Source organism: Dromaius novaehollandiae, chromosome 22 (assembly GCF_036370855.1).
Source record: "Dromaius novaehollandiae isolate bDroNov1 chromosome 22, bDroNov1.hap1, whole genome shotgun sequence".
NCBI classification, from domain to species: Eukaryota; Metazoa; Chordata; class Aves; order Casuariiformes; family Dromaiidae; genus Dromaius; species Dromaius novaehollandiae.
In genome coordinates, this window is record NC_088119.1 from 5,932,713 (window position 1) to 5,952,717 (window position 20,005).

The 20,005-nt window shown below is 58.6% G+C and overlaps 1 protein-coding gene across 5 annotated transcripts; it reads right to left on the reverse strand.

The window, feature by feature from the left end:
- Positions 1-9,326: 9,326 nt before the first annotated feature.
- On the reverse strand, positions 9,327-19,932 carry DCAKD (dephospho-CoA kinase domain containing). Of its 5 annotated transcripts, none has more exons than XM_064524443.1 (6): positions 19,656-19,932; positions 19,149-19,169; positions 15,572-15,689; positions 13,390-13,593; positions 11,063-11,150; positions 9,327-10,474 (listed from the first exon to the last, which is right to left on the reverse strand). In XM_064524443.1, exons 3-6 carry the CDS (start codon positions 15,681-15,683, stop codon positions 10,189-10,191), a joined length of 690 nt encoding a protein of 229 aa, XP_064380513.1. In that variant the 5' UTR covers positions 15,684-15,689; positions 19,149-19,169; positions 19,656-19,932; the 3' UTR covers positions 9,327-10,188. The 5 variants fall into 5 exon arrangements, with proteins under 5 accessions (XP_064380513.1, XP_025963654.2, XP_025963655.2 ...); XM_026107869.2 differs by having other exon boundaries at positions 19,088-19,169; XM_026107870.2 differs by lacking the exon at positions 19,149-19,169.
- Positions 19,933-20,005: the final 73 nt, after the last annotated feature.

Genomic DNA, 20,005 nt, shown 5'->3' on the forward strand with positions numbered 1-20,005 from the left:
TGTTTGCATGCACACGCATGCACGTGCCCATTTGCACACGCGTGCACACAGAGCTGTGTGCAAGCACCCCTGTGTCCACATGCACACGCAGGCACGCACACGCGCCCATGCACGCACCTACGGTCATGCACACACACGTGTATCCACACACACGTGCATGCACGCACGGGTGCACACAGACACACGCACACACAGTCGTGTGCACACACCCGTGCACGCTCCCGAGCCACCCCGTTTGCAGCAGGACGCTCGTCCAACCCCAACGACACCCAGGCCAGCCCCGTCCGAAGCCACCGTGTCCCCACGTGCGACATCCCGGCATCAGCGGTGCAAACAAGCAGCAAATCTCCAAAGTGCCAAGTTTGCAAGAAAAGGGGAGGTATTAAAGAAAACCCAAGCGAGCGGCTCCGTCAGGAGGCCCCCGTTGACGTGAGCAGCGGTTCCTGCGGAAAGGTTAAGCTAACAGCAGCGCCTGCAAGATCGATGCGCAGCGCGAGCCCCCGGCTGTTTGCTTTGCATAATTACGCGGGGAGGTGGGCGAGCGGCGCAGGCCCCGCGATCGATGCTCGGCCGCGGGGGCCACCAGCGGCGGGGGCTCGGCCCCCTCTCCGGCTCCGCTGCACGCCGGGAGCTGATGAAGGCGGCTTTGGTGCCGCGGGGTCGGCCTGGCCCCCTGCCTCGGTTTCCCCCCAGGGTGGGTTCGCCGAGGGCAACGCGGGCGCTGGAGCGGGGCCGTGCTGGCGATGCGGAGGCAGAGGGGTGAACAGATGTGTGTGCACACGTGTGCATGTGTGCAAGTGCAATTTAGGCTCGTGGCACGTGTGTGCACGTGCTTGCACACATATGTGTGTGCACGTGTGCATTTGTGCAAGTGCAGGTGAGGTTCATGGCACGTGTGTGCACGTGTGTGTGTGCATGGGGCATGTGTGCACATGCAGGTGAGTGCAGGTGTGCAAGCATGTGTGTGTGCATGTGCAGGTGAGCATAGAGGGGTGTGTGCACATGTGTGCATGTACTTGTGCACATGTGTGTTTGCACATGTGCATTTGTGCAAGTGTAGGCAAGGATTGTGGAACATGTGTGCACATGCTTGCACGTGTGTGTGCACGTGTGCATTTGTGCAAGTACAGGTGAGGCTCGTGGCATGTGTGTGCATGTGTGTGCACATGCGTGTGTGCATGTGTGTGTGCATGTGTGCATTTGTGCAAGTGCAGCCGAGGCTCGTGGCACATGTGTGCACGTGTGTGTGTGTGTGTGTGAGTGTGCATGGGGCCTGTGAGCACATGCAAGTGAGTGTAGGTGTGCAAGCACGTGTAGGTGAGCATAGAGGGGGTGTGTGCACATGTGTGCATGTGCTTGCACGTGTGTGTGCACGTGTGCATTTGTGCAAGTGCAGGTGAGGTTCATGGCACGTGTGTGCACGTGTGTGTGTGTGCATGAGGCATGTGTGCACATGCAGGTGAGTGCAGGTGTGCAAGCATGTGTGTGTGCATGTGCATGTGAGCATAGAGGGGTGTGTGCACGTGTGTGCATGTACTTGTGCACATGTGTGTTTGCACATGTGCATTTGTGCAAGTGTAGGCAAGGATTGTGGAACATGTGTGCACATGCTTGCACGTGTGTGTGCACGTGTGCACTTGTGCAAGTACAGGTGAGGCTCGTGGCATGTGTGTGCATGTGTGTGCACATGCGTGTGCGCATGTGTGTGTGCATGTGTGCATTTGTGCAAGTGCAGCCGAGGCTCGTGGCACATGTGTGCACGTGTGTGTGTGTGTGTGTGAGTGTGCATGGGGCCTGTGAGCACATGCAAGTGAGTGTAGGTGTGCAAGCACGTGTAGGTGAGCATAGAGGGGTGTGTGTGCACATGTGTGCATGTGCTTGCACGTGTGTGTGCACGTGTGCATTTGTGCAAGTGCAGGTGAGGTTCATGGCACGTGTGTGCACGTGTGTGTGTGTGCATGAGGCATGTGTGCACATGCAGGTGAGTGCAGGTGTGCAAGCATGTGTGTGTGCATGTGCAGGTGAGCATAGAGGGGAGTGTGCACATGTGTGCATGTACTTGTGCACATGTGTTTGCACATGTGCATTTGTGCAAGTGTAGGCAAGGATTGTGGAACATGTGTGCACATGCTTGCACGTGTGTGTGCACGTGTGCATTTGTGCAAGTGCAGCCGAGGCTCGTGGCACATGTGTGCACGTGTGTGTGTGTGAGTGTGCATGGGGCCTGTGAGCACATGCAAGTGAGTGTAGGTGTGCAAGCACGTGTAGGTGAGCATAGAGGGGGGTGTGCACATGTGTGCATGTACTTGCACGTGTGTGCACGTGTGCATTTGTGCAAGTGCAGGTGAGGTTCATGGCACGTGTGTGCACGTGTGTGTGTGTGCATGAGGCATGTGTGCACATGCAGGTGAGTGTAGGTGTGCAAGCATGTGTGTGTGCATGTGCAGGTGAGCATAGAGGGGAGTGTGCACGTGTGTGCATGTGCTTGCACACGTGTGTGTGTGCGCACAGGTGCGTGTGTGTGCACACGTGAGTGTAACAGGGGTGTGCCTGTGCTTGTGCACATGAGTGTGAACGGGTGCATGTGTACAAGTGCAAGTGAGTGTAGGTGTGTAAGCGTGTGTGTGCGTGCAGATGAGTGTAGAAGGGTGCATGCACACGCATGCATGTGCTTGCACACGTGTGTTTAGAGGTGCAGGTGTGCAAGCACAGGTGAGCATAGTGTGTGCGCAGGCACGTGCTTGTGTGTGTGTGTGCATGCACAGACAGGTGCAATGGGGTGTGTGTGCATATGTGTGTGCATGTGCTTGTGCACGTGTGTGTGCGTAGGAGGGCACGTGTGCAAGCACAGGTGGGTGTAGGGGTGTGTGTGCACGCATGTGCTTGCGTATGGGGTGCACGCGTGCGTGCACAGCTGAGTTCAGGCCTGCACGTGGGCACGGGTGTGTGTAGGGGTGCACGTGTGCATATATGTGCGCACACGCTTGTGCACACGCGTGTGAAGTGGTGCACGGGCAGCTGAGCACAGCCGTGCGTGCACAGAGCCGTGCCGTGTCCACGTGCACGGGGCAGCGCGTGTGCAAGGCAGGGGCGTGCGTGAGACCCACCAAACACCCAGCAGACCCCCAGCGCGGCCCCGGCCCGCGGTCGGCTGCCGGGGAGAAGAGCCCGGGAGGACGCGAGCGGCTAATGATGATCCATGGGCGCGTTTAAATGCGACAGCCAGCCGGCACCGCGGCCGCCTTCCTGCGGCGACGCCACCGCTCCGTCACAGCTGAGCCGCCCAGCCGGGCCCCCACGGCGGTGGCGGCGCCTGTGTCCCCTGCGTCCCCACCGGCACCGTGACGGGATGCTCTTCGGGTACCGCACGGGAGGTGCCGGAGCCCCTCGTGACGCCGTGGCAGCCGGGGGCGGGCAAAGCCCCCACGTGCCCCCGGCATCTGCCAGCCCGCATCATGTCACACGGCGGCCGGAGCAGGGCTGGAAGAGATGCAGGTCTCCTGAGCTCGTCTGGGGTCACTGTGCTGGTTCCCATTGCCTTGCAGGGGCATCCATCCACTGCAAATCCGTCCATCCGTCCATCCTTCCTTCCTTCTGTCCATCTACCCATGCAGCCGCTCATCCACCTCTCCGTGCACCCGTGCACGTCTGTTCGTCCGCGCACGCATCCATGCAGTCATCCACAGATCCTTCTTTCCATGCATCCGTCCATCTTCACTTCCATCTCTCCACATGTGCATCCATCCGTGCATCCATCCACATGTGTCCGTGTATCCATCCGTCCATCCATCCATCCGTCCATCCATCTATCCATCCATCCATCCATCCATCCGTCCATCCATCTATCCATCCATCCATCCATCCGTCCATCTATCCATCTGTACATCCATCTGTCCAGCCATCTATCCATCCACCCATGTGTCCATGCATCCATGCACCCATCCGCACACGTGCCCATGTATCCATCTCTCCACACATCCATCCATGCACCCATCCCCATGTGTCCGTGCACCCATCTATCCCCAAATCCATCCGCCCATCCGCACGCTCACCCATCTATAAGCCATCAGACCAAGGCAGCGTGCGCTGCTGCCAGGCGGGAGGACCTGTCCGGGGAGGGGTGCAGGGTGGCACCTGGGTGCTGTAGCGGGTGTACATCAGCCCAGGAGCAGGGGAAGGTGGCACGGACTCATCCCGAGGTGCAGATAATCCTGGCAGGACTCAGCTCCCGGTGCTGAGCTGGAGAGAAAATGGGCACAAACGCTGCAGGGTCTGGGGGTCCCGGCGCCCATCCCAGGGCTTTGAAGGGGAGGAGAAGTCACTCGCTGGGTGTCCCTGGCCCATGTCCGGGCGCTGCGCAGGTGCAGCCCAGGGCACCCAGGGACAGGGCTCACGGACGCATGGTGGAGGACAGCTTGGGGCACCAGCACGGTGTGGACCCAGCCAGCACTGGGCTCCCACATCCCTGCAGACTGCCTTGGTCACGGGCCTGTCCTGGGCCACCCACGCATCCATCATGCAGCAGGTGAGGAGGGAGCCCAGCTGAGCTTGGGCGCGCAGAGGAGAAACATCTCCAGCCAGAAGCTTGGGCAGCTGTTCGGAGAGGACCTGGAGAGATGGTGCTGGCTGGCAACCAGAAAGTTGGCTGGCGAGCCAACAGCCAGCTGGTGATCTGGCTGGCTCTTCAGGAGCTGGCTGGTGGCCAGGTGGCTAGCTGACAGGCAGCCAGCAGTTGGTTGGATAGGTGGCACTTTGGTTGATAGGCTCGTTGCACACTTGGCTGGGGACCTGACCAACGAGCTGGCCAGTTGGCCGCCTGGCTAGCCAGACAGCTGGGTGGCCATTCGGCTGCCTAGTAGAGGGCTGGCCAGCTGGTTGGCTTGAAGGTTGACTAGATGGTTGACCAGCTGGCCATTTGGCTAGCTGGGTGATTGGCTGGTTGGCTAGCTGGTAGATGGTAGACTGGCCAGCTGGTTGGCTGGCTGGCTGGTGAGTTGGCTGGTTGGTTGGCTGGTTGGCCAGTTGGCCAGCTAGTTGGCTGGTTGGCTGGCTGGTTGGCTGGTTGGCCAGTTGGCTGGCTAGTTGGCCAGTTGGCTAGCTGGTTGGCTGGTTGGCTAGCTGGTTGGCTGGTTGGCTGGCCAGGCTGGCTCAGATGGGATGTGCCAGCACATCCCCATCCTCGCAGGACCGTCCCTCAGCCCCCATGGGTGACACACACCCACCCGGGCCACCCCATCCCACGGGCCACCCCGGGGACGCGGCGGGAGCCGGGATGCGCCTGGCTCCAGCCCGGCCGGGGTGACGCATCCTCCACGCGCTCCCCCCGCAAGCCCCGGCCGCGTCGCCTGGCCTCTAATTAACGATGTCTCAGGCCCAGCGGGGCCCGAGCCCCCTCCCGCCGGTGTGCAATTAAGGGCTGGCAACACCGCGACTTAATTAGAGGCTGGCTGACGGGGACAGGCGCTGACTGACGGAAAATCACTGCTCTCCCAGGCGAGGCGAGCGGGGCCGGGGCCGCGGCTCAGCCGGGGGGGACCGGGGGGCCACCAGGGAGCAGAGCCATCCCCGCCAGGGATGTGCCAGCCCGGCCGCCCGCGGGTGCCAGGACGCCTGGGCCCTCGCCGCACCCCGGGACTATGGGGGAGCCTGGAGGCGCCGCCGATTTCATTCGGAGCGATCGAATTAGGGCCGGGCCGGAGCTTTTTTCCTCGGAGCGGTTGCATCGCCCAAACGTGACGGCAATGTCCAACGCGGGCTGCCGGCCGCCCCGGCGCCGCGCCGTGTTTACCCGCGTGTCAATCAGGCGCGGGGACGCGGCTGCCTAATTTCGCTCCCTTCCCCGGGGGCCCTTGGCACACGGACGCGGAGTCCGAATCAAGGTTACTCATAATCCTGTGGCACGCAGAGGCGCCGGGAGCACATATATTAAAGTCACACATTGATTTATTTTCGCTGGTGCCTCCTCCCTGCCTGCTCGGAGGCGGCGCGGACCGGGCTCCGGCGGCATCCGGCACGGCGGGGTGGGATGGGGACGTGGGGTGGTGGGATGGGGATGTTGGGTGATGGGATGAAGATGTTGGTGATGGGATGGGAACGTTGGGTGATGAGATGGGGACATTGGGTGATGGGATGGGGATGTGGGGTGGTGGGATGGGGACACTGGTGACGAGACGGGGATGTTGGGTGATGGGATGGGGACATTGGGTGATGGGACAGGGATTTTGGGTGATGGGACGGGGATGCTGGGTGGCAGGATGAAAATGTTGGGTGATGGGACAGGGATTTTGGGTGGCGGGATGGGGATGTTGGGTGATGGGACAGGGATTTGGGGTGATGAGACAGGGACGCTGAGTGACAGGATGGGGCCATCGGGTGATGGGACAGGGATGTTGGGTGATGGGATGGGGCATCAGGTGACAGGATGGGGATGCTGGATAATGGGACGGGGACGTCTGGTGACAGATGGGGATATCTGGTGATGGGATGAGGACATTGGGTGACAGGACAAAGACATTGGGTGATGGGATGAGGACATTGGTGACAGTATGGGAATATTGGGTGACGGGATGGGGATGTTGGATGATGGGATGATGATGCTGGGTGACACACCAAGGGCCATGTGATGACACTGTGACACCCCATGGCACGTGCAGGGAGAAGGTGACCCTGCAGGGTCTGCAGTGACACCCCATGAGATGTGCAGGGGTAGCAGCACTGGGTGACATCCTACACGCTGGGCGCTGACCGTGACACTGGGAGGCACAGCAGGACGTGCAGGGACAGGGACACTGGGTGACACCACGGGGCTGTGCAGTTGCAGTGACCCTCAGGACACCATGGGGCCACTCGGCCACCCCCTCCTTGGGGGCCATCACCCCTGGGTGCCAGTGTCCTCGCCCAGCCCAAGCTCCCGGGCCCCGTCCCCCCCGGGGGACAGCACGCCGGCCCCAGCTCCCCCCATCCCCACGGCAAGGCCACCTCCCGCGATGGGCACACGGGCAAAAGCCCTTCCCCATGGAAAATCCCGGCCGGGCAGGGGGCCGCCGGCCCGCGGCACGTCCCAGCCCTCCCGGCACGTCCCAGCCCTCCCGGCACCAATTTGCAGCAGCTAAATATTTGGCTTCTGCGCCAGGCTCCCTGCTCAAACAGAGCTCGGTTGGAGGAGGCGGAGGGGGAGAGGCGAGCGGCCGCTCCAGCCGCTGCCCGATCGATGGCGGGAGGTGCGGCGAGCTGGGGCGGTCTCAGCTCCTGGTGGCACCCTTGGGTTCCCACACCCCCCACCCCGCTCTGCCCGCACCCTAGGGCGACACACGGGGCCCCCAGCTCGCAGCGACCGACGTAACCGGCCCCAGAGCGAACAACCCTGGTCCTGCCGCAGAGCTGGGCTGTGGCCACTGGTGTCACGAGTGTGCAGGACTCAGCCGCTTCTCGGGGAGCGCCGGGCTACGAGGCTGCTCCGTCCCCAGGAGAGCCATGGCCTGGTGCATGGGGTGCTGGGGACACGGAGGGGACACAGAGGGGACACGAGTCCCCCTCGGAGAGCAGGGCCAGGGCCACCCCCGGTCCATCGCCGGCTGTCGCAGCCGCTGTCGCCCGCCCAGGCCCTCAGCTCTGCCCTTCAGGCTCCCTCCAGGGCCATCGATTGAGCTATCGATGAGACTAAACGGCGCTGCCAGCCTGCAGAGCAAACGCATCTGTCACCGGCGGGGGGGACGGTGGCAGGTCCCGCCGGCTGGGTGCATCCCCGGAGCAGGGACAGGGGTCACAGGGAACGCGGCAGGGGACATGTGGCATCCCAGTGGCTCGTCCCTGAAGGGTTCCCACGGGGATGCCCATGGTCGGGTACCCACGGGAGGCCTCCACGGGGGTGCTGAGCACCCTCTCCCTGGGTGCTGCGGGCCAGGGCAGCCGGCTGGACACCCAATTCCCAGCCCAGGGCACCAGCCCCCCAGCCCCTTCCCGCACCACCCCGGCACAGCGCTGCGCCTCGCACCCCCCCCCCCCAAAAACACTCCCTCCCTCGGCCCCGCTAAACTCATTAGCGGCTGGAAAACGTCAGCAGGCCAGGAGCGAAACGCCAAATGCGATTACCGCGCCGGTCTCGCTCCCCCCGGCCTCATCGCAGCCCCATTTATCGCGGAGGCAGGCGAGCCGGGAGGGAGGAATGCAATCAGCGCTTATCTCTGCCTCGGCCCGTCCTGCTCCGGCCCTGATTTATGGCTGGCTGGGAGGGACTGCCCGCACCCACGTCGCCACTGCAATTAAAGGCACATTAAAAAAAAGCAGGCGGCAGGGTCGGGTGCGGAGAGCAGAGGATGGCGGAGGGGTGTTGCTTGCGTCCGGCTTCTCCCAGCGCGGCCCCGAAGAGCCGGGATGCCCAGGCCGGAGCACAGGGATGCTCCACCGCGGCTGCAGCCGCCCACGGCAGCGAGCCAGAGCCGCTTTCGTCCTTACCGCTGCCGGTTTGCTGCTCCGGGGCATCATTAAACCCCCAAGGATTTGCCCGTCCGTACCTACAGCGTTCCCGGGGGTCTGGAATCGGCCCAGACCGGAGATGTTGGCTCAGGGGTGGGTAAAGCCACTCTGCATGAGCCCGATGTGACAGAGGGACATGCCAGCACAGGCGGCGACAAAGGGGACACGGAAGCAGCGCCAGGCTCGCTGCAAGGTGGTGGCACCGGACAGCAGCCCGGCAGGTCTGTGCCACCCTGGGGAAGGTGCCTCGGCCAGGGCTGGTGCCGGGGGCACGGAGCACGTCCCCTCCTCCACAAGCACCGAGCTCCCGGGGCGAGTGAATGGGAGCTCGGCCGCCCTGCAGCACCTCGGGGCAAGGCCACCAAGCACCGCAGCAGCCCGAAAGCCTCCAGCACCTTTGCACCCACCTTTTTTAAAGCACCCTGCAAGGGGACAGGGCTGCCGCGTGGGAAGAGCGCGGACTCGACCTCAGAAGCCCGGGGATCGCGTCCCCTCCCAGCCTCGCTCACGCCGTCGGATGCAGCCACTTCAGCTAGGAGCTCTCTGCGCTACTGCGGTGCAAACATTGATCCGCACCGCGCGGGGCCCAGGGCCGCGAGCCGAGACCCGGCCTCGCTCTCCCGGCCGCCACGGCCGCCGCGGGCTGACGCTCCGTAAAGCTCCCCGGGGCCGGGAGAGGGACCGCGGCCGGGGCGGCGCTGGGGAAAGCGCAACGGCGCTCGTAAACTTTGCTCGCGAGCGATGAACTTTACAGAGCGGCGGCCGTGCCCCAGCGCCGAAGCAAGGCGGGAGCAGGCGAGGAAAAGAGCAGCGCTCGCAGCCCGGAAATTCGAGACCCACAGGGAGCCGGCTGCTGTTTAGCACTTTATTAAAAAAGACCGTGAAGAGCCAGCACCCGCTTCGTCCAGACTCGCGCTCTCCCCCAGGGAACCGCTGAAGGAAAAAAAAACCTCAAACAGCAGCAAACGCGTTTCTCCGAGGCAGGTCCCAGGGCTCAGCCCCCGCCAAGGATGCGCCGCACCCTCAGCGACCCACGGCATCGCCCGCCTTTGGCAGGGGATGGCCCGGGAGTAACGATCCTACGATTACTTAGGCAGCAGCGGCAGAAATACAGGGCTGGAGGGACCGCGAGTTGTCAGCTGAACACCTAGTCCTCGTGAGATGATGTATCATCTGTCCCCCGTGGACAGATTTAAGGCCTTTCCATTAAATCCCCGTTGACGAAGAGGATATCTTGCATCTAAACTCAGATTAGCCAGGGCCGACGGCTAGGAGGGGACAACCTGGGGACAGCCGGTAGCAGCAAAAGGACTCGAGAGTCCACGTATTCCCCCACTAAAGAGATTCTCCTGGAAGACTTCCAAGTGCCTAAACTCACCCCGGGCTGAAGTCCGGCCGTGCAGCTCAGCCCAGGGACAACAAGGGCCTCGCTCCCCTCGCGGGCAGCAGCCGGGCACCCGGAGCAATCCCGCCCCACGGACACGGCTGATCCGTAAGGACCTGCGCACGAAGTTAAAGCAAGCAGTTGGGAGACGGTGCTGCAAAAAAACCCTCACATTCACCTTGGGAAGTCTGCAAGGAGATGCCTCATCTTACTGTCTGCATTCAGCCGGCAAAGCTCATTAAAACAGGCGGCCTTTCACTGCCCTTTTCAAACCTGGAAATCCAGGCCCTTAGAAGACAAAAGAAGAAACGCTCTAAGAAAAAGGTGAATTAAGAGACAAAATGCCGGAGGAGGAAGTAGACGAGCCCTCCGAGCCCGGCCACGGCCGTGCCCACCGCCAGCCGTGCCCAGAGGAAGTCCAGGGAACCCTCCAGCTGGGCGTGCAGCCGCAGGACCTGCCGGCGCGTGCTCTCGCGGTCGCCGGAGTTGTCGATGACGTGACTCGCTAACTTGAGCTTCTTGTCCAGCGGCAGCTGGGAGGCGACGCGTGCTTCGGCCTCGGCCCGGGACAGCCCATTCCTCTTCATCAGCCGCGACAGCTGCGTCCGCGGGTCGCTGCCGGGGGGGGAACGCGGCGCTGAGACGGGAGCGCGGGAGGGAAGGAGGTCCCGCGCGGGGCCCTGCAGGTCCTGGTGGGCTTCCTCAGCACGAGGGGGGACGGCCAGGGTGAGGGTGGGAGATCTGCCCCTCTTCACTTGAGATGGAGCACGGCCACCCTCCCCTTACGCTGGACTCCCCCGGTCTCCACTTCCACATCAGCAGAGCCAGCAGAACGGATAAGGCCACCACCACCCAGGCAGATCCTGCCGCGCGTCCCTACCGTGCCCACGGCCCGTAAGAAGACCTGGGAGTCCCCAAAACCCTCAGCCAACAGAGCCAGGGTTGTGCAACGCCCGAGGGCAGCGATTTTCCCCTTACGATGGTGCCAGGTTTCAAAGAAACCTCAGCAAGAAACCTCATGCTCATTAGCTGGCATAAAGGAAGGTGTCACTTCATGTTTACAGGGAAGAGGCAGCGCATGAAAAGGCTTCGCACGGACGCTGCAGCTAAATTCTCCCTGGAGAGGGAGGGAGGTGACAAACCCCCTCCAACCACCAAGAGAGGCTGTGACATCCCGGCTCTCATGATTCCCGGGGCACTTACCAATAAACCAGGACCGTGTGTTTCATAAACTTGGTCAATCTGTTGGTCTCAAAGAGCAGAGGGATATCGAGGACCACGTAGCGGTAGCCTGCAAAAGTGGGACCCCCCCCCCCCCCCAAAAAATTATAAGTATCATTTGCATTTCCAAATTCCTTGCTCTGCACGTGCGCTGCAGCTACAGCTGCTCCTGCAATGCAAGTGGGGGGAGCTTTACAGCAACACGACTACAGCTGCTCCAGAGAAGGGGAGCAGAGCACATTTGTCCTCCTCCCTCTCGCAGGGAGCAAACGGTTTCGTTCCAAGTTTCCACAGGAAAAAAAAAAAAAAAAACCAACCTAACCTGGATGATCTCCGAGCAAAGGTGAAGCTGCAGAAATATAATGAGGAACTGAAACACGAAGCTCAAACGAAAGCGCCTGTGCATCTCTAGCAAGAGCAATCACGCCGCCTTCGCTAGGCTCTCTAGGGGAGCAGTGCCCACAGCAGAATTTGCTTTTCTCTCTTTCAGTTGACTAAGACTTTGCCAGACTACAGTGATTTGAGCTGATGTTTTCCAGCTCCGTTTCCAGCCTAGTTTCCTTCTCTTTTTGGAAAGCTTTAGCTCAACAGTTCCACTTGTACAAGGAGGGGAAGTAAATCATTGCAAATCTCTCATAGCCATGACACTGAAACATTTGAGTGCCTCCAGGCACGTTCCCAGGGCCTGAAAATCCACAAGGATCTCCCTGATGAAAGAGGCATGTCCTGTGCCAGGCTCTCAAACATGTCACAAAATTTGATTTAAAATCCCCCCGACAGCATGTGCCCAGCACAACGCACTCCCCAAATCCCTCCCCGCCGCACCCCGGGGCATGCAAACCCCCCTCTCGTGTTGCCACCCCTTGTTGGCAAAAGCTGTGCTGCTTCTAACAGAGCCGCAAGGATCGACGGGGACAGCGGGAGCGAAGGGATGACGAGGCGAGCCGAGCCTGCCTCCAGGTAGGACAAGGCAGGAGAGCTCGCAGACCTGTCACCTCCCGTCTCCGGTTCCTTGACCGCAAGGAGCAGCTGGCAGAGGGGAATCTGCAACCGCTAGACGCATCTCCCCGGGCCCCGCGGCTGACCCCGGCCTCGCCGCGTCCCTGCGCTCCTCCACCCCTCGCAGACGGCAAGATTGCGCGTGGCAGCTCTCGGAGACGCCGGGTGAACGCGAGAGCGGGGAGAAAGCGGCGAGTGAGGGGACCGCGTTTCCCTGGTACGCGTGCTCGGACGCAGAGAGCGTGCCGGGATGCCGCCGGTTTTGTTGGTGTAAATATTTTTTACAAACCAAACTAACACTTCCTAACTCATCTGGCCGCGGCAATCAAAGCTTTAATGAAGACGTGATCACCCAGCAAACCGTCATTTTACCAGCGTCTCCACCCAGGCAGAGTTCTTGCTGCCCTATGGCTTGATCAATAGAGCCTTCCTCGCGCAGCCAAGCCCTTAGAGACGACATTCAGCTATCCCAAATCATTAAAACCAGACTAATGAGGACAAAGCGGCCGGCGGAGCGCGCGCTGCCGCTCTCGCCAAGGGGCAGGACAGCGCTTCCCTTCCGACTTCACAGCCCGGGTTCAAAACCCCACATCTCTCTGGCTGCCGGTTTTCTTGTGTGGCGCCGCCTTCGCCCTTTCTCTTCCTCCTCCTCCTCCTCCTCCTCACTCTCCTCAGGAGAGCGAGGCCCTTCCGATGCCCCGGCACAGGGCTATTCAGCTGTCACACAGCTCAGCTTCAATAAGCTCCGCCAACTAGACTGACTCTATTAAGACATCCTTCTGTCTACACGGAGACCTCCGAAACAGCTGGTGATCTTATCTGGCATTTGATTAGACCAAGTTTGACAGCTGTATTTGTTATATTTATCAGGGGAAAAAGCGGGACTTTGGAAGCCACAGCTGTCAGCCCATTTCTCACCTTATCGAGTCTAAAAGCGCTCTGCAGCTTTCACCGAAGCCCAGAGAGGTTGGGGGCAGGGGATAATATTTGGCCGTTTCAGAAGGTATGACATTATCCAGCGAGTAATCTCAGCAGAGGCCTCACAATGCTTTTCTCAGGCCCTACAGAGGTACCTGAAGCCATGGAAGAAGAATGTGAAGGGCAGCAACGAAAGGCAGAAGGGCAGCGACGAATCCTCCAAACGCGGATGCTAAAGGCCACCGGTGGCGGAGCACAAAGGCCGTCACTCAGCATCGGCTCCCGTTCTCCCTCCCCGTCCCTCTCTCCACTTTGAAGCCAAAGCCGGCGTGAGCGGAGACGACTGTCGTGCAGCCGGAGTGCCGGCATCATGGAATCGCCCGGTCTCTTACCTAGCACAAAGTATTTCAAGACCTGCTTCAGCATCTCCTTCTGGATCTCAGGGTGGGTGACGGAGTTCAGCAGCTGCCGTTTCTCCGGGTGGGAGAAGATAATGTTTCCTAGAGCCTCGCGATTTATCTCTCCGCTCTCCAAGAGGATCTCGGTGCCAAAGTAATGCACTATCTGCTGATAGGCCTTCAAGTGGGGCTGCACCACTGATAACATTAAACAGCCGGTGGTTAGAGCCAATTCTACAGCACAGTCAGTGTTTGCATCAGCAGTCGGCCTCAAATGAGTTCTGTTCATTAAATAACTGAGTTTATTCTTCTCAGCAGAGAACACATCTGTCTGCCAGCGCACGCCGAACCAAGACTGGCGCGTCTCAGTGCTGCAACCTAGCAGACACCTGGCATCAGCGCTGCAGGACCAAGTTTGCAGAACTCGCAGACCAAGGTCCCTTTGCAGGCTGACACACGAGAGATCGAAGCATCCCGCAGTCATTAATTCAGCGCCACAACCCTCCTAATGGCGTGCTGCCGCCCCGGGTTAGAATTCAGCAGGTCAGGAGAAAGGACTTGCTGACGGCTACCAGTTAAGGCATGGGCAGAAACAGGACTGAGCCTGTTCCCACCGTGGGCAGGGCAAAGATTTGAGCAGGGAGATCTTAAAGAGAAAGGGAAAAATATGAGGGTTATTTTAGCTGAAAACTTTAGCACTGGGTGAATACAGCTCGGCTGCCATGAGTTCGTGGTTGGCCCTGGCTGTTAATAAGGGGTTTTTTTGTTTGTTTGTTTTTTTGTTTTTGTTTTTTTCTTTTTTTACTGTCGTTAACCTCAGTCCCCAAATTCTTGGTGAGAATGAACACAAAAGCCTTCTAAGAGGTCAATTCCCAATAGCTATTTGCAGGGACTCTGACATTGCACAAGAATATGATTTTAGAGACATCAAAATCACCAACAAAAAGGATGCAATAATAAAAACGTAATTAAGATCAAGCTGAGGCTAACCACAGAGAAAGACAGAGCATATATAATTTTCTCTCCAAATCCAGGAACATTGCCATGGGTTGTAGCCTCAGGGCGGCTTAATAAAAGTCTTTAAGACCAATTTCCTTCTCCATTGGAATTTCACATTGAACTTTCAGTACGGGTAAAATCTATGCAGCAAACAAACACATATGAGAAAGGAATTGGAGAAAAATGAGTCGATTGGTAGGAAACCGTCACTGAGTATTCTGCAGAGTTTTCCTATAGTCTCTGAGGACTTTCAGCACCTCTAGCAAATTTTCTGCACCTCAAGGGGAATTACAGTGCAATAAAATGTAAGAGCATCACAGCTTTGAGTGGCTACAAGGTAAGTTCTTCGACAAACAGAAGAACACAGGCACTTCAAAATGACACAGGCAAGCCTGCACTGTTCCTCAGCTGGGGGCCCGAAACCTTTGGTGTACAAAATTAAAAGGTTTTACTGAAGTGAGCACTGCTCTCCTCGTTATCCTAATAGTACGGTGGGATTAATGGTCTCACCCCACATCACACGGACAACTGAGGAGGACAGAGACTCCTCTAACTCCCACTGATTCAGCAAACCTGGATCTCTAGGTCCCTTCTGTAGCAAGGACAGATTCCCTGATCCGGGATGTCTCTAGCCTTAACACAAGTTCTGGGCTCTTTGTTTCAGCACATTAAGACATAAATGATTTTATGGACCGATCTCCCAGTATTAACAAAGGAGTAACATCCACCACAGAGGAGAATTCTCTTTCTGCGTGTTAGTGACAGCATGTAACATAACCGAGTTACAGGTTGAGTGTCCTGGGGATGAAGAAAGGAGTCAAACAAGCAGTGGGACCATGCTTTGAGGAGAAGTGCGGTTCCTTTGCAAAGAGTTGGCTTTCAAAGCTGAGAAGTACTGACTGCACTGCACTCCAGGAGAGAGAAACTGGGGGTGAGATCCGAGATCTCTCCATTGTGTTTGTCACCAGGATGTGTGTTTTTTTTTTTTTTAATTAAAAATATATCCTTGCTCCAATCCCCCAAGACAGCTGCTCCACACATCCTCATGGACTGGGGAATCGGAGGGAAACGGTTATCTAATGTACCCAGAGCACCCTCTGCCGTCTGCGCTTCACCAAACATCACCCCCAGTCGTCAAGGGAACCTAAGGGAGAAAGATCAGCTACGCGGAACTAACCTTCCCTGGCAATAACATCAGCATCAATCACGGCACAGCCCAGTTCCCGGAGGATGGCCACGACCGTGCTCTTCCCCGACGCGATTCCACCCGAAAGTCCAACCAGGAACATCGTGCTCTGAAACAGAAAGAAAGAGCTGAAAACGCACCAGAACGGAGCCGTTTCATTCACGCTGCACGCGGGAAATATTTATCCCAAACAGGCAACTTCATTCAAAGCCGATCGCGCTTCATATTCATGCATTTTCAGGGCGCGATCGAGACATTATTAAAACTTTGACTCCACCCTGAGTGGGTGCCCCAATTTTACAGCCTGAAGAACTGAGGCAGCTTAAGCCAGGTCCCCCTAGACTCCCCCTAATTCTGGATGTGCAACTTGAGCCAATTGTAAATTCCTCAGTCGGGTTACCTGCAGCTCCCTGCAACTTGCTGGAATTGCTCCTGTTTAGCATTTGCCCGGATCAAGCCTCACGTACAGCATCCTAAATTAGGAGGCACTTGAAATTTCTGGCAGGGTTGTCACGAGGGACCCCGAATCAGTGACAAACGGGAAGAACTCACGCAACATCTCAGCCCAGACCAGGAAACCTGAGGACCGATAGCGATAGCCCTGCTCGAGCTCAACAGATGGGGTGTAACGGGAGAAAAGCTACCTCTGACATAATCGGGACGCAAACCGCAGAAGCCAGTAAGTAAATCACAGCCCCGCGCTACCTGGAAGCCAGCGCTGTCACCAACAGCACGCGCTACGTGGACGGCATGAAGGAAGAAAGAAATTGCGTCTCTATGCAGCAGGCTCGCGTCTGTCAGCTCGCAAATATGGCATTAACGCCGCATTAAATCCAAAAGGTCTGCGCGTGCTGACAGCTTTGGGGCTGGGAGGGAACCTGTAACCATCTGCTGAAGCCAGAGCGGAGAACTTCTCTCACCGGTTCTGCGCTGAGGCCCCAGCTTGCTGGGTGACCTCCCGCAACTCAATCCAGACCGCACAACCTCCGAACCCCGCTCGCACCCTTTTGCTGAAAGGCTCACCGACACGGAAGCTGCTCCAGAAAGAAGTGGGGCCTCCTGTGAGCAAGGTGGCATCTGCCCGAGAAACCCGGGGCTCCTGCAGCACCGTGTCTCACGCAGTCACAGCAGTGCTGGGAAGGGACCCCGGTGTCCCCACTCCAACCCCCGGAGAAGGAGCCAGGACCCTCCCCAGTACCAGCCCAGGGCAGCCAGGGCTCTGTGCAGCTGGATCCTGGACACCCCCAAGGACGGAGCCTCCCCATCTCGCTGGCTCCGGGCTGCAGCACCCTGCTCAGCAAGGAGGGTCTCCTCGTGCCCAACCCGGACCTCCCAAGCCCCAGCTTGTGGCAGTTGCCCCTCGCTATATCATCCGGTGCCTCTGAGAAGAAATTGGCTCTGTCACCTTTCTAACTGCCCTTCACGAAGTCACAGGCTGCTGTTCGAGACCCCTCAGGCTCCTCTTGGCCCCGCTACGGGAGCCCAGCTCCCACCACCTCTCCTGGTGGACCACGTGCCCCAGACGCTGACCTTCTTGGTAGCCATCTCTCTGCCTATGTTAAGGAATAGCAAACTGAAACTGTCTAGACGTAGCCGCTTAGCACAACTTCTATAAAACTTGCTTAGCATGAGGAGCTAAATTTGCTGAAGCCTTAGGCCCCACCTAGATAAAATAATGAACTTTTACTTAGTCCAGGAAGAAAAGGGCCTCAGAGCTGGTTCCAGCTGGGAAGATAAGGACGTTACAAGCAGTCTGCATTCCTGCATCTCACGCCCCGAAAGGGAGGACGTCACGGCTTTGAAATAAGACCAGTGCAGGGCATTAGGACCTGGAGGGGCAAAGCCTCAGCTCATTGCTGGGGCAGTGTTAATCGTTATGGTTTGGAATCACCTCCTCCTCCTCAGGACCTTGAGACACAACAGTAAGACCCAACAAGAAACGAAGGTACAACCGTCAGCAGAAACCGTGACAGTAAAGATAAGGGAGAAAAACAGCCTGCCTAGGAACAACGATGAGACCCACTAAGGAGCAGGAGACCCCAGACCTAAACATTACTCTTGGTCTGAACTACCGCGTGAGAGGTGGGAAACTTAATTTGGAAAAAGCTATAATTGCCCAGGGATTTCTTTGTTCGGGGTCCCTCTTCGGAGGCACCCAGCTCGAGCTGTAATTACTGCACATGCGTCATTAAAATTTAATTATTTTAATTGCTTTGATTTGGCTCTGAACTTTTCTGCAGGAACCTAGGGTCGGGCCCTGTTATGATGGCCAACAAGCCTAATTTCCTCAACACACCTGCCAGCAGCAGGGCGTCACATATTGACTTTACTTCGCGGCTAGAGAGCCAACACCGGCACACAGCGATACCATGCCCTTTTCCCTCCCAAGAACCCAGGCAAACAGACAGGGTTAACCGCCAGCAGCGGCAAAGGGGAATTCGAAGGGAATCAGAAAGGGCAGCTACAATAAACATGAGCGCTTTGCAAGAGGCTGACATAAATCCGAAGCTTTGTTGCCAAGCGAGCACCCAGTCCCCACGGGGAGCCTTTCCCCGTGTGACAGTGGGCTCGGTGTGACAGCTAGAGGGTCTGACTCTCTGTTCTCTTGCCCCAGCATCACATCAGGTTAAAATCCAGCCCTCCGTGGCAGGATATTATACTCCCTCTGAAACAGCCTACGTGGCTAATGCAGTGCAAAGAATGAGAGAACCAGGCCCTTGGTGCACAACCTTGCAGGGCTGGAAGCTCTGGTTGTGTTTTTTTTTTTAAAAAAAGGATGTCTCGGCTGCCTGTGCAGGATAAATATGGTCTTTTTAACTGCAGTAACCCCTACACTTTGGCCTCTAGCCTTAGCTGGCATTTCGTCCCAATAAACCTATTTCTGTCTCTCCACTACGCACCTACACAGGCAGGCCTCTGCTGCAAGATTCCTGAAGCGGTAAAAGAGCAGTTTGAAGGGTTAGTCTGGAAAAACACAACCAGGTGGGGCTTGAAAATACTTGTACTGTTGCAGAAAGAGACCATATAGATATAGGATCCACGGTGCAACATATAAATATTTAATAAGCTTACGTTTGAACTGTACACATGGGGTGGGAGGCCATCCCATTCCAGCAGATGTTACAGGCAGGTGCCAGAACCAGTTTTTCCCCCAAATACACTGGTCTGAGATATTTTTGGCCTGCATCGACTAAAACAAACGTGACAGAAGGCAAAAAGGCAGCCACAGAAGCTAATCAGAGTAACACAAAACTTAATGAGTTATATCTACCACAGGCAAGGATGCCCTGAGAGAGCTAAGGCACGTGTACCCTGAAGCCCTGAGGAAGCAGGGTTTCGGGGACAAGGTGCCAAAACGTCCCCCATTTGTAGTTTGACTTCTCCGGCTTAAGCAAGGTGTAAGAGTCACCTGCCACAAACCAGGAGGTATTTAGTGCTGTACCAGGCACGGCCTGCATGAGAGGCTCAAAGGCCCGAGCCAAGAAGTGCCCTCGGGCCACACGTTACCCCGAGCAGCTCTCTCGCCGTCCTGCGTCCCCCTGGGCTGGGACCCGGCGTATGGACGGACCTGGCGGGCGGCTGGAGGAGCCTGAGATTAGACAGGGGTGGGAAAAAAAGTTACTACAGCGCAAATAAACACCCGGGGCTTTTCACAGCGGGCGCTGAGGGCGTCGAGGCCCAAGCGCGGAGGGGTTTCTCCGCACCCAGCTCTCCCGGGAGCATTCCCGTACCCCAAACCAGGCCGGCCCGGCGGCAGCACTTGCCCAGCTCAGCCCCGGCCCGGTGGAGCCCCGGGGCCGACTCGTCCCCCTGCGGGGCCTGCTCGGGCCTGGCCCCCTCCTGCAGTTCAGGCTCTGACAGCCGGTACCGGGGGGGGGACCGGGAGGCACCGGGCACGATGGTGCTGCGAGACCCGGAGCGTCGCAAGTGGGAACGGGCAGCACCGAGCGAGGGGAGCCCCCGCGAGGGACCACGGCAGCCGCCGGCTGCACCGGGCGCGGCCAGGCCGCCCGCCCCGCAGGCCCGGGGAGTGCGAAGCCCCTCCGTCCGCCAACCGGCGCCCTCACCCACTCACCCTCCGCTCGGCTTCAGGTACCGCGCAGTGTCGCGCCCGCCTATTGGCTGGTAGGAAGCGGGTCTCCTCTCTCAGCCAATCGGTGCCGCTGTTATTCAGCTCGGCCCCGCCCCCTCGGGCAGGAAGCGCTTGGGGATACAGGCACCTCGGGCCCGCGGTATACACGCGGGGGGACGGACAGCGCCCCAGGACAAAGCTCTCCGCCACAGCGGACGCAGGTTCCTGCCCGCACACCTGCCCTGTATGGGCGCCCCGCCTTGCCGGTACCTCCCGGAGCCCCGCCCCCCGGGCGCTCCCAAAGACTCATGGGAGTTGTAGTCCCGGCCCCGGCACAGCCCGGCGCCGTCTAG

What these genes read in the sequence shown, in the direction of transcription:
- DCAKD (XM_026107870.2), bottom strand. Translation starts at nt 15,683, where the DNA reads ATGTTCCTGGTTGGACTTTCGGGTGGAATCGCGTCGGGGAAGAGCACG. An exon ending in TGATGTTATTGCCAGGGAAG is followed by an intron (nt 13,594 to 15,571) that starts GTTAGTTCCGCG and finishes TAATGTTATCAG; the next exon opens with TGGTGCAGCCCCACTTGAAG. An exon ending in CACACGGTCCTGGTTTATTG is followed by an intron (nt 10,475 to 11,062) that starts GTAAGTGCCCCG and finishes CCCCCCCGGCAG; the next exon opens with CGACCCGCGGACGCAGCTGT.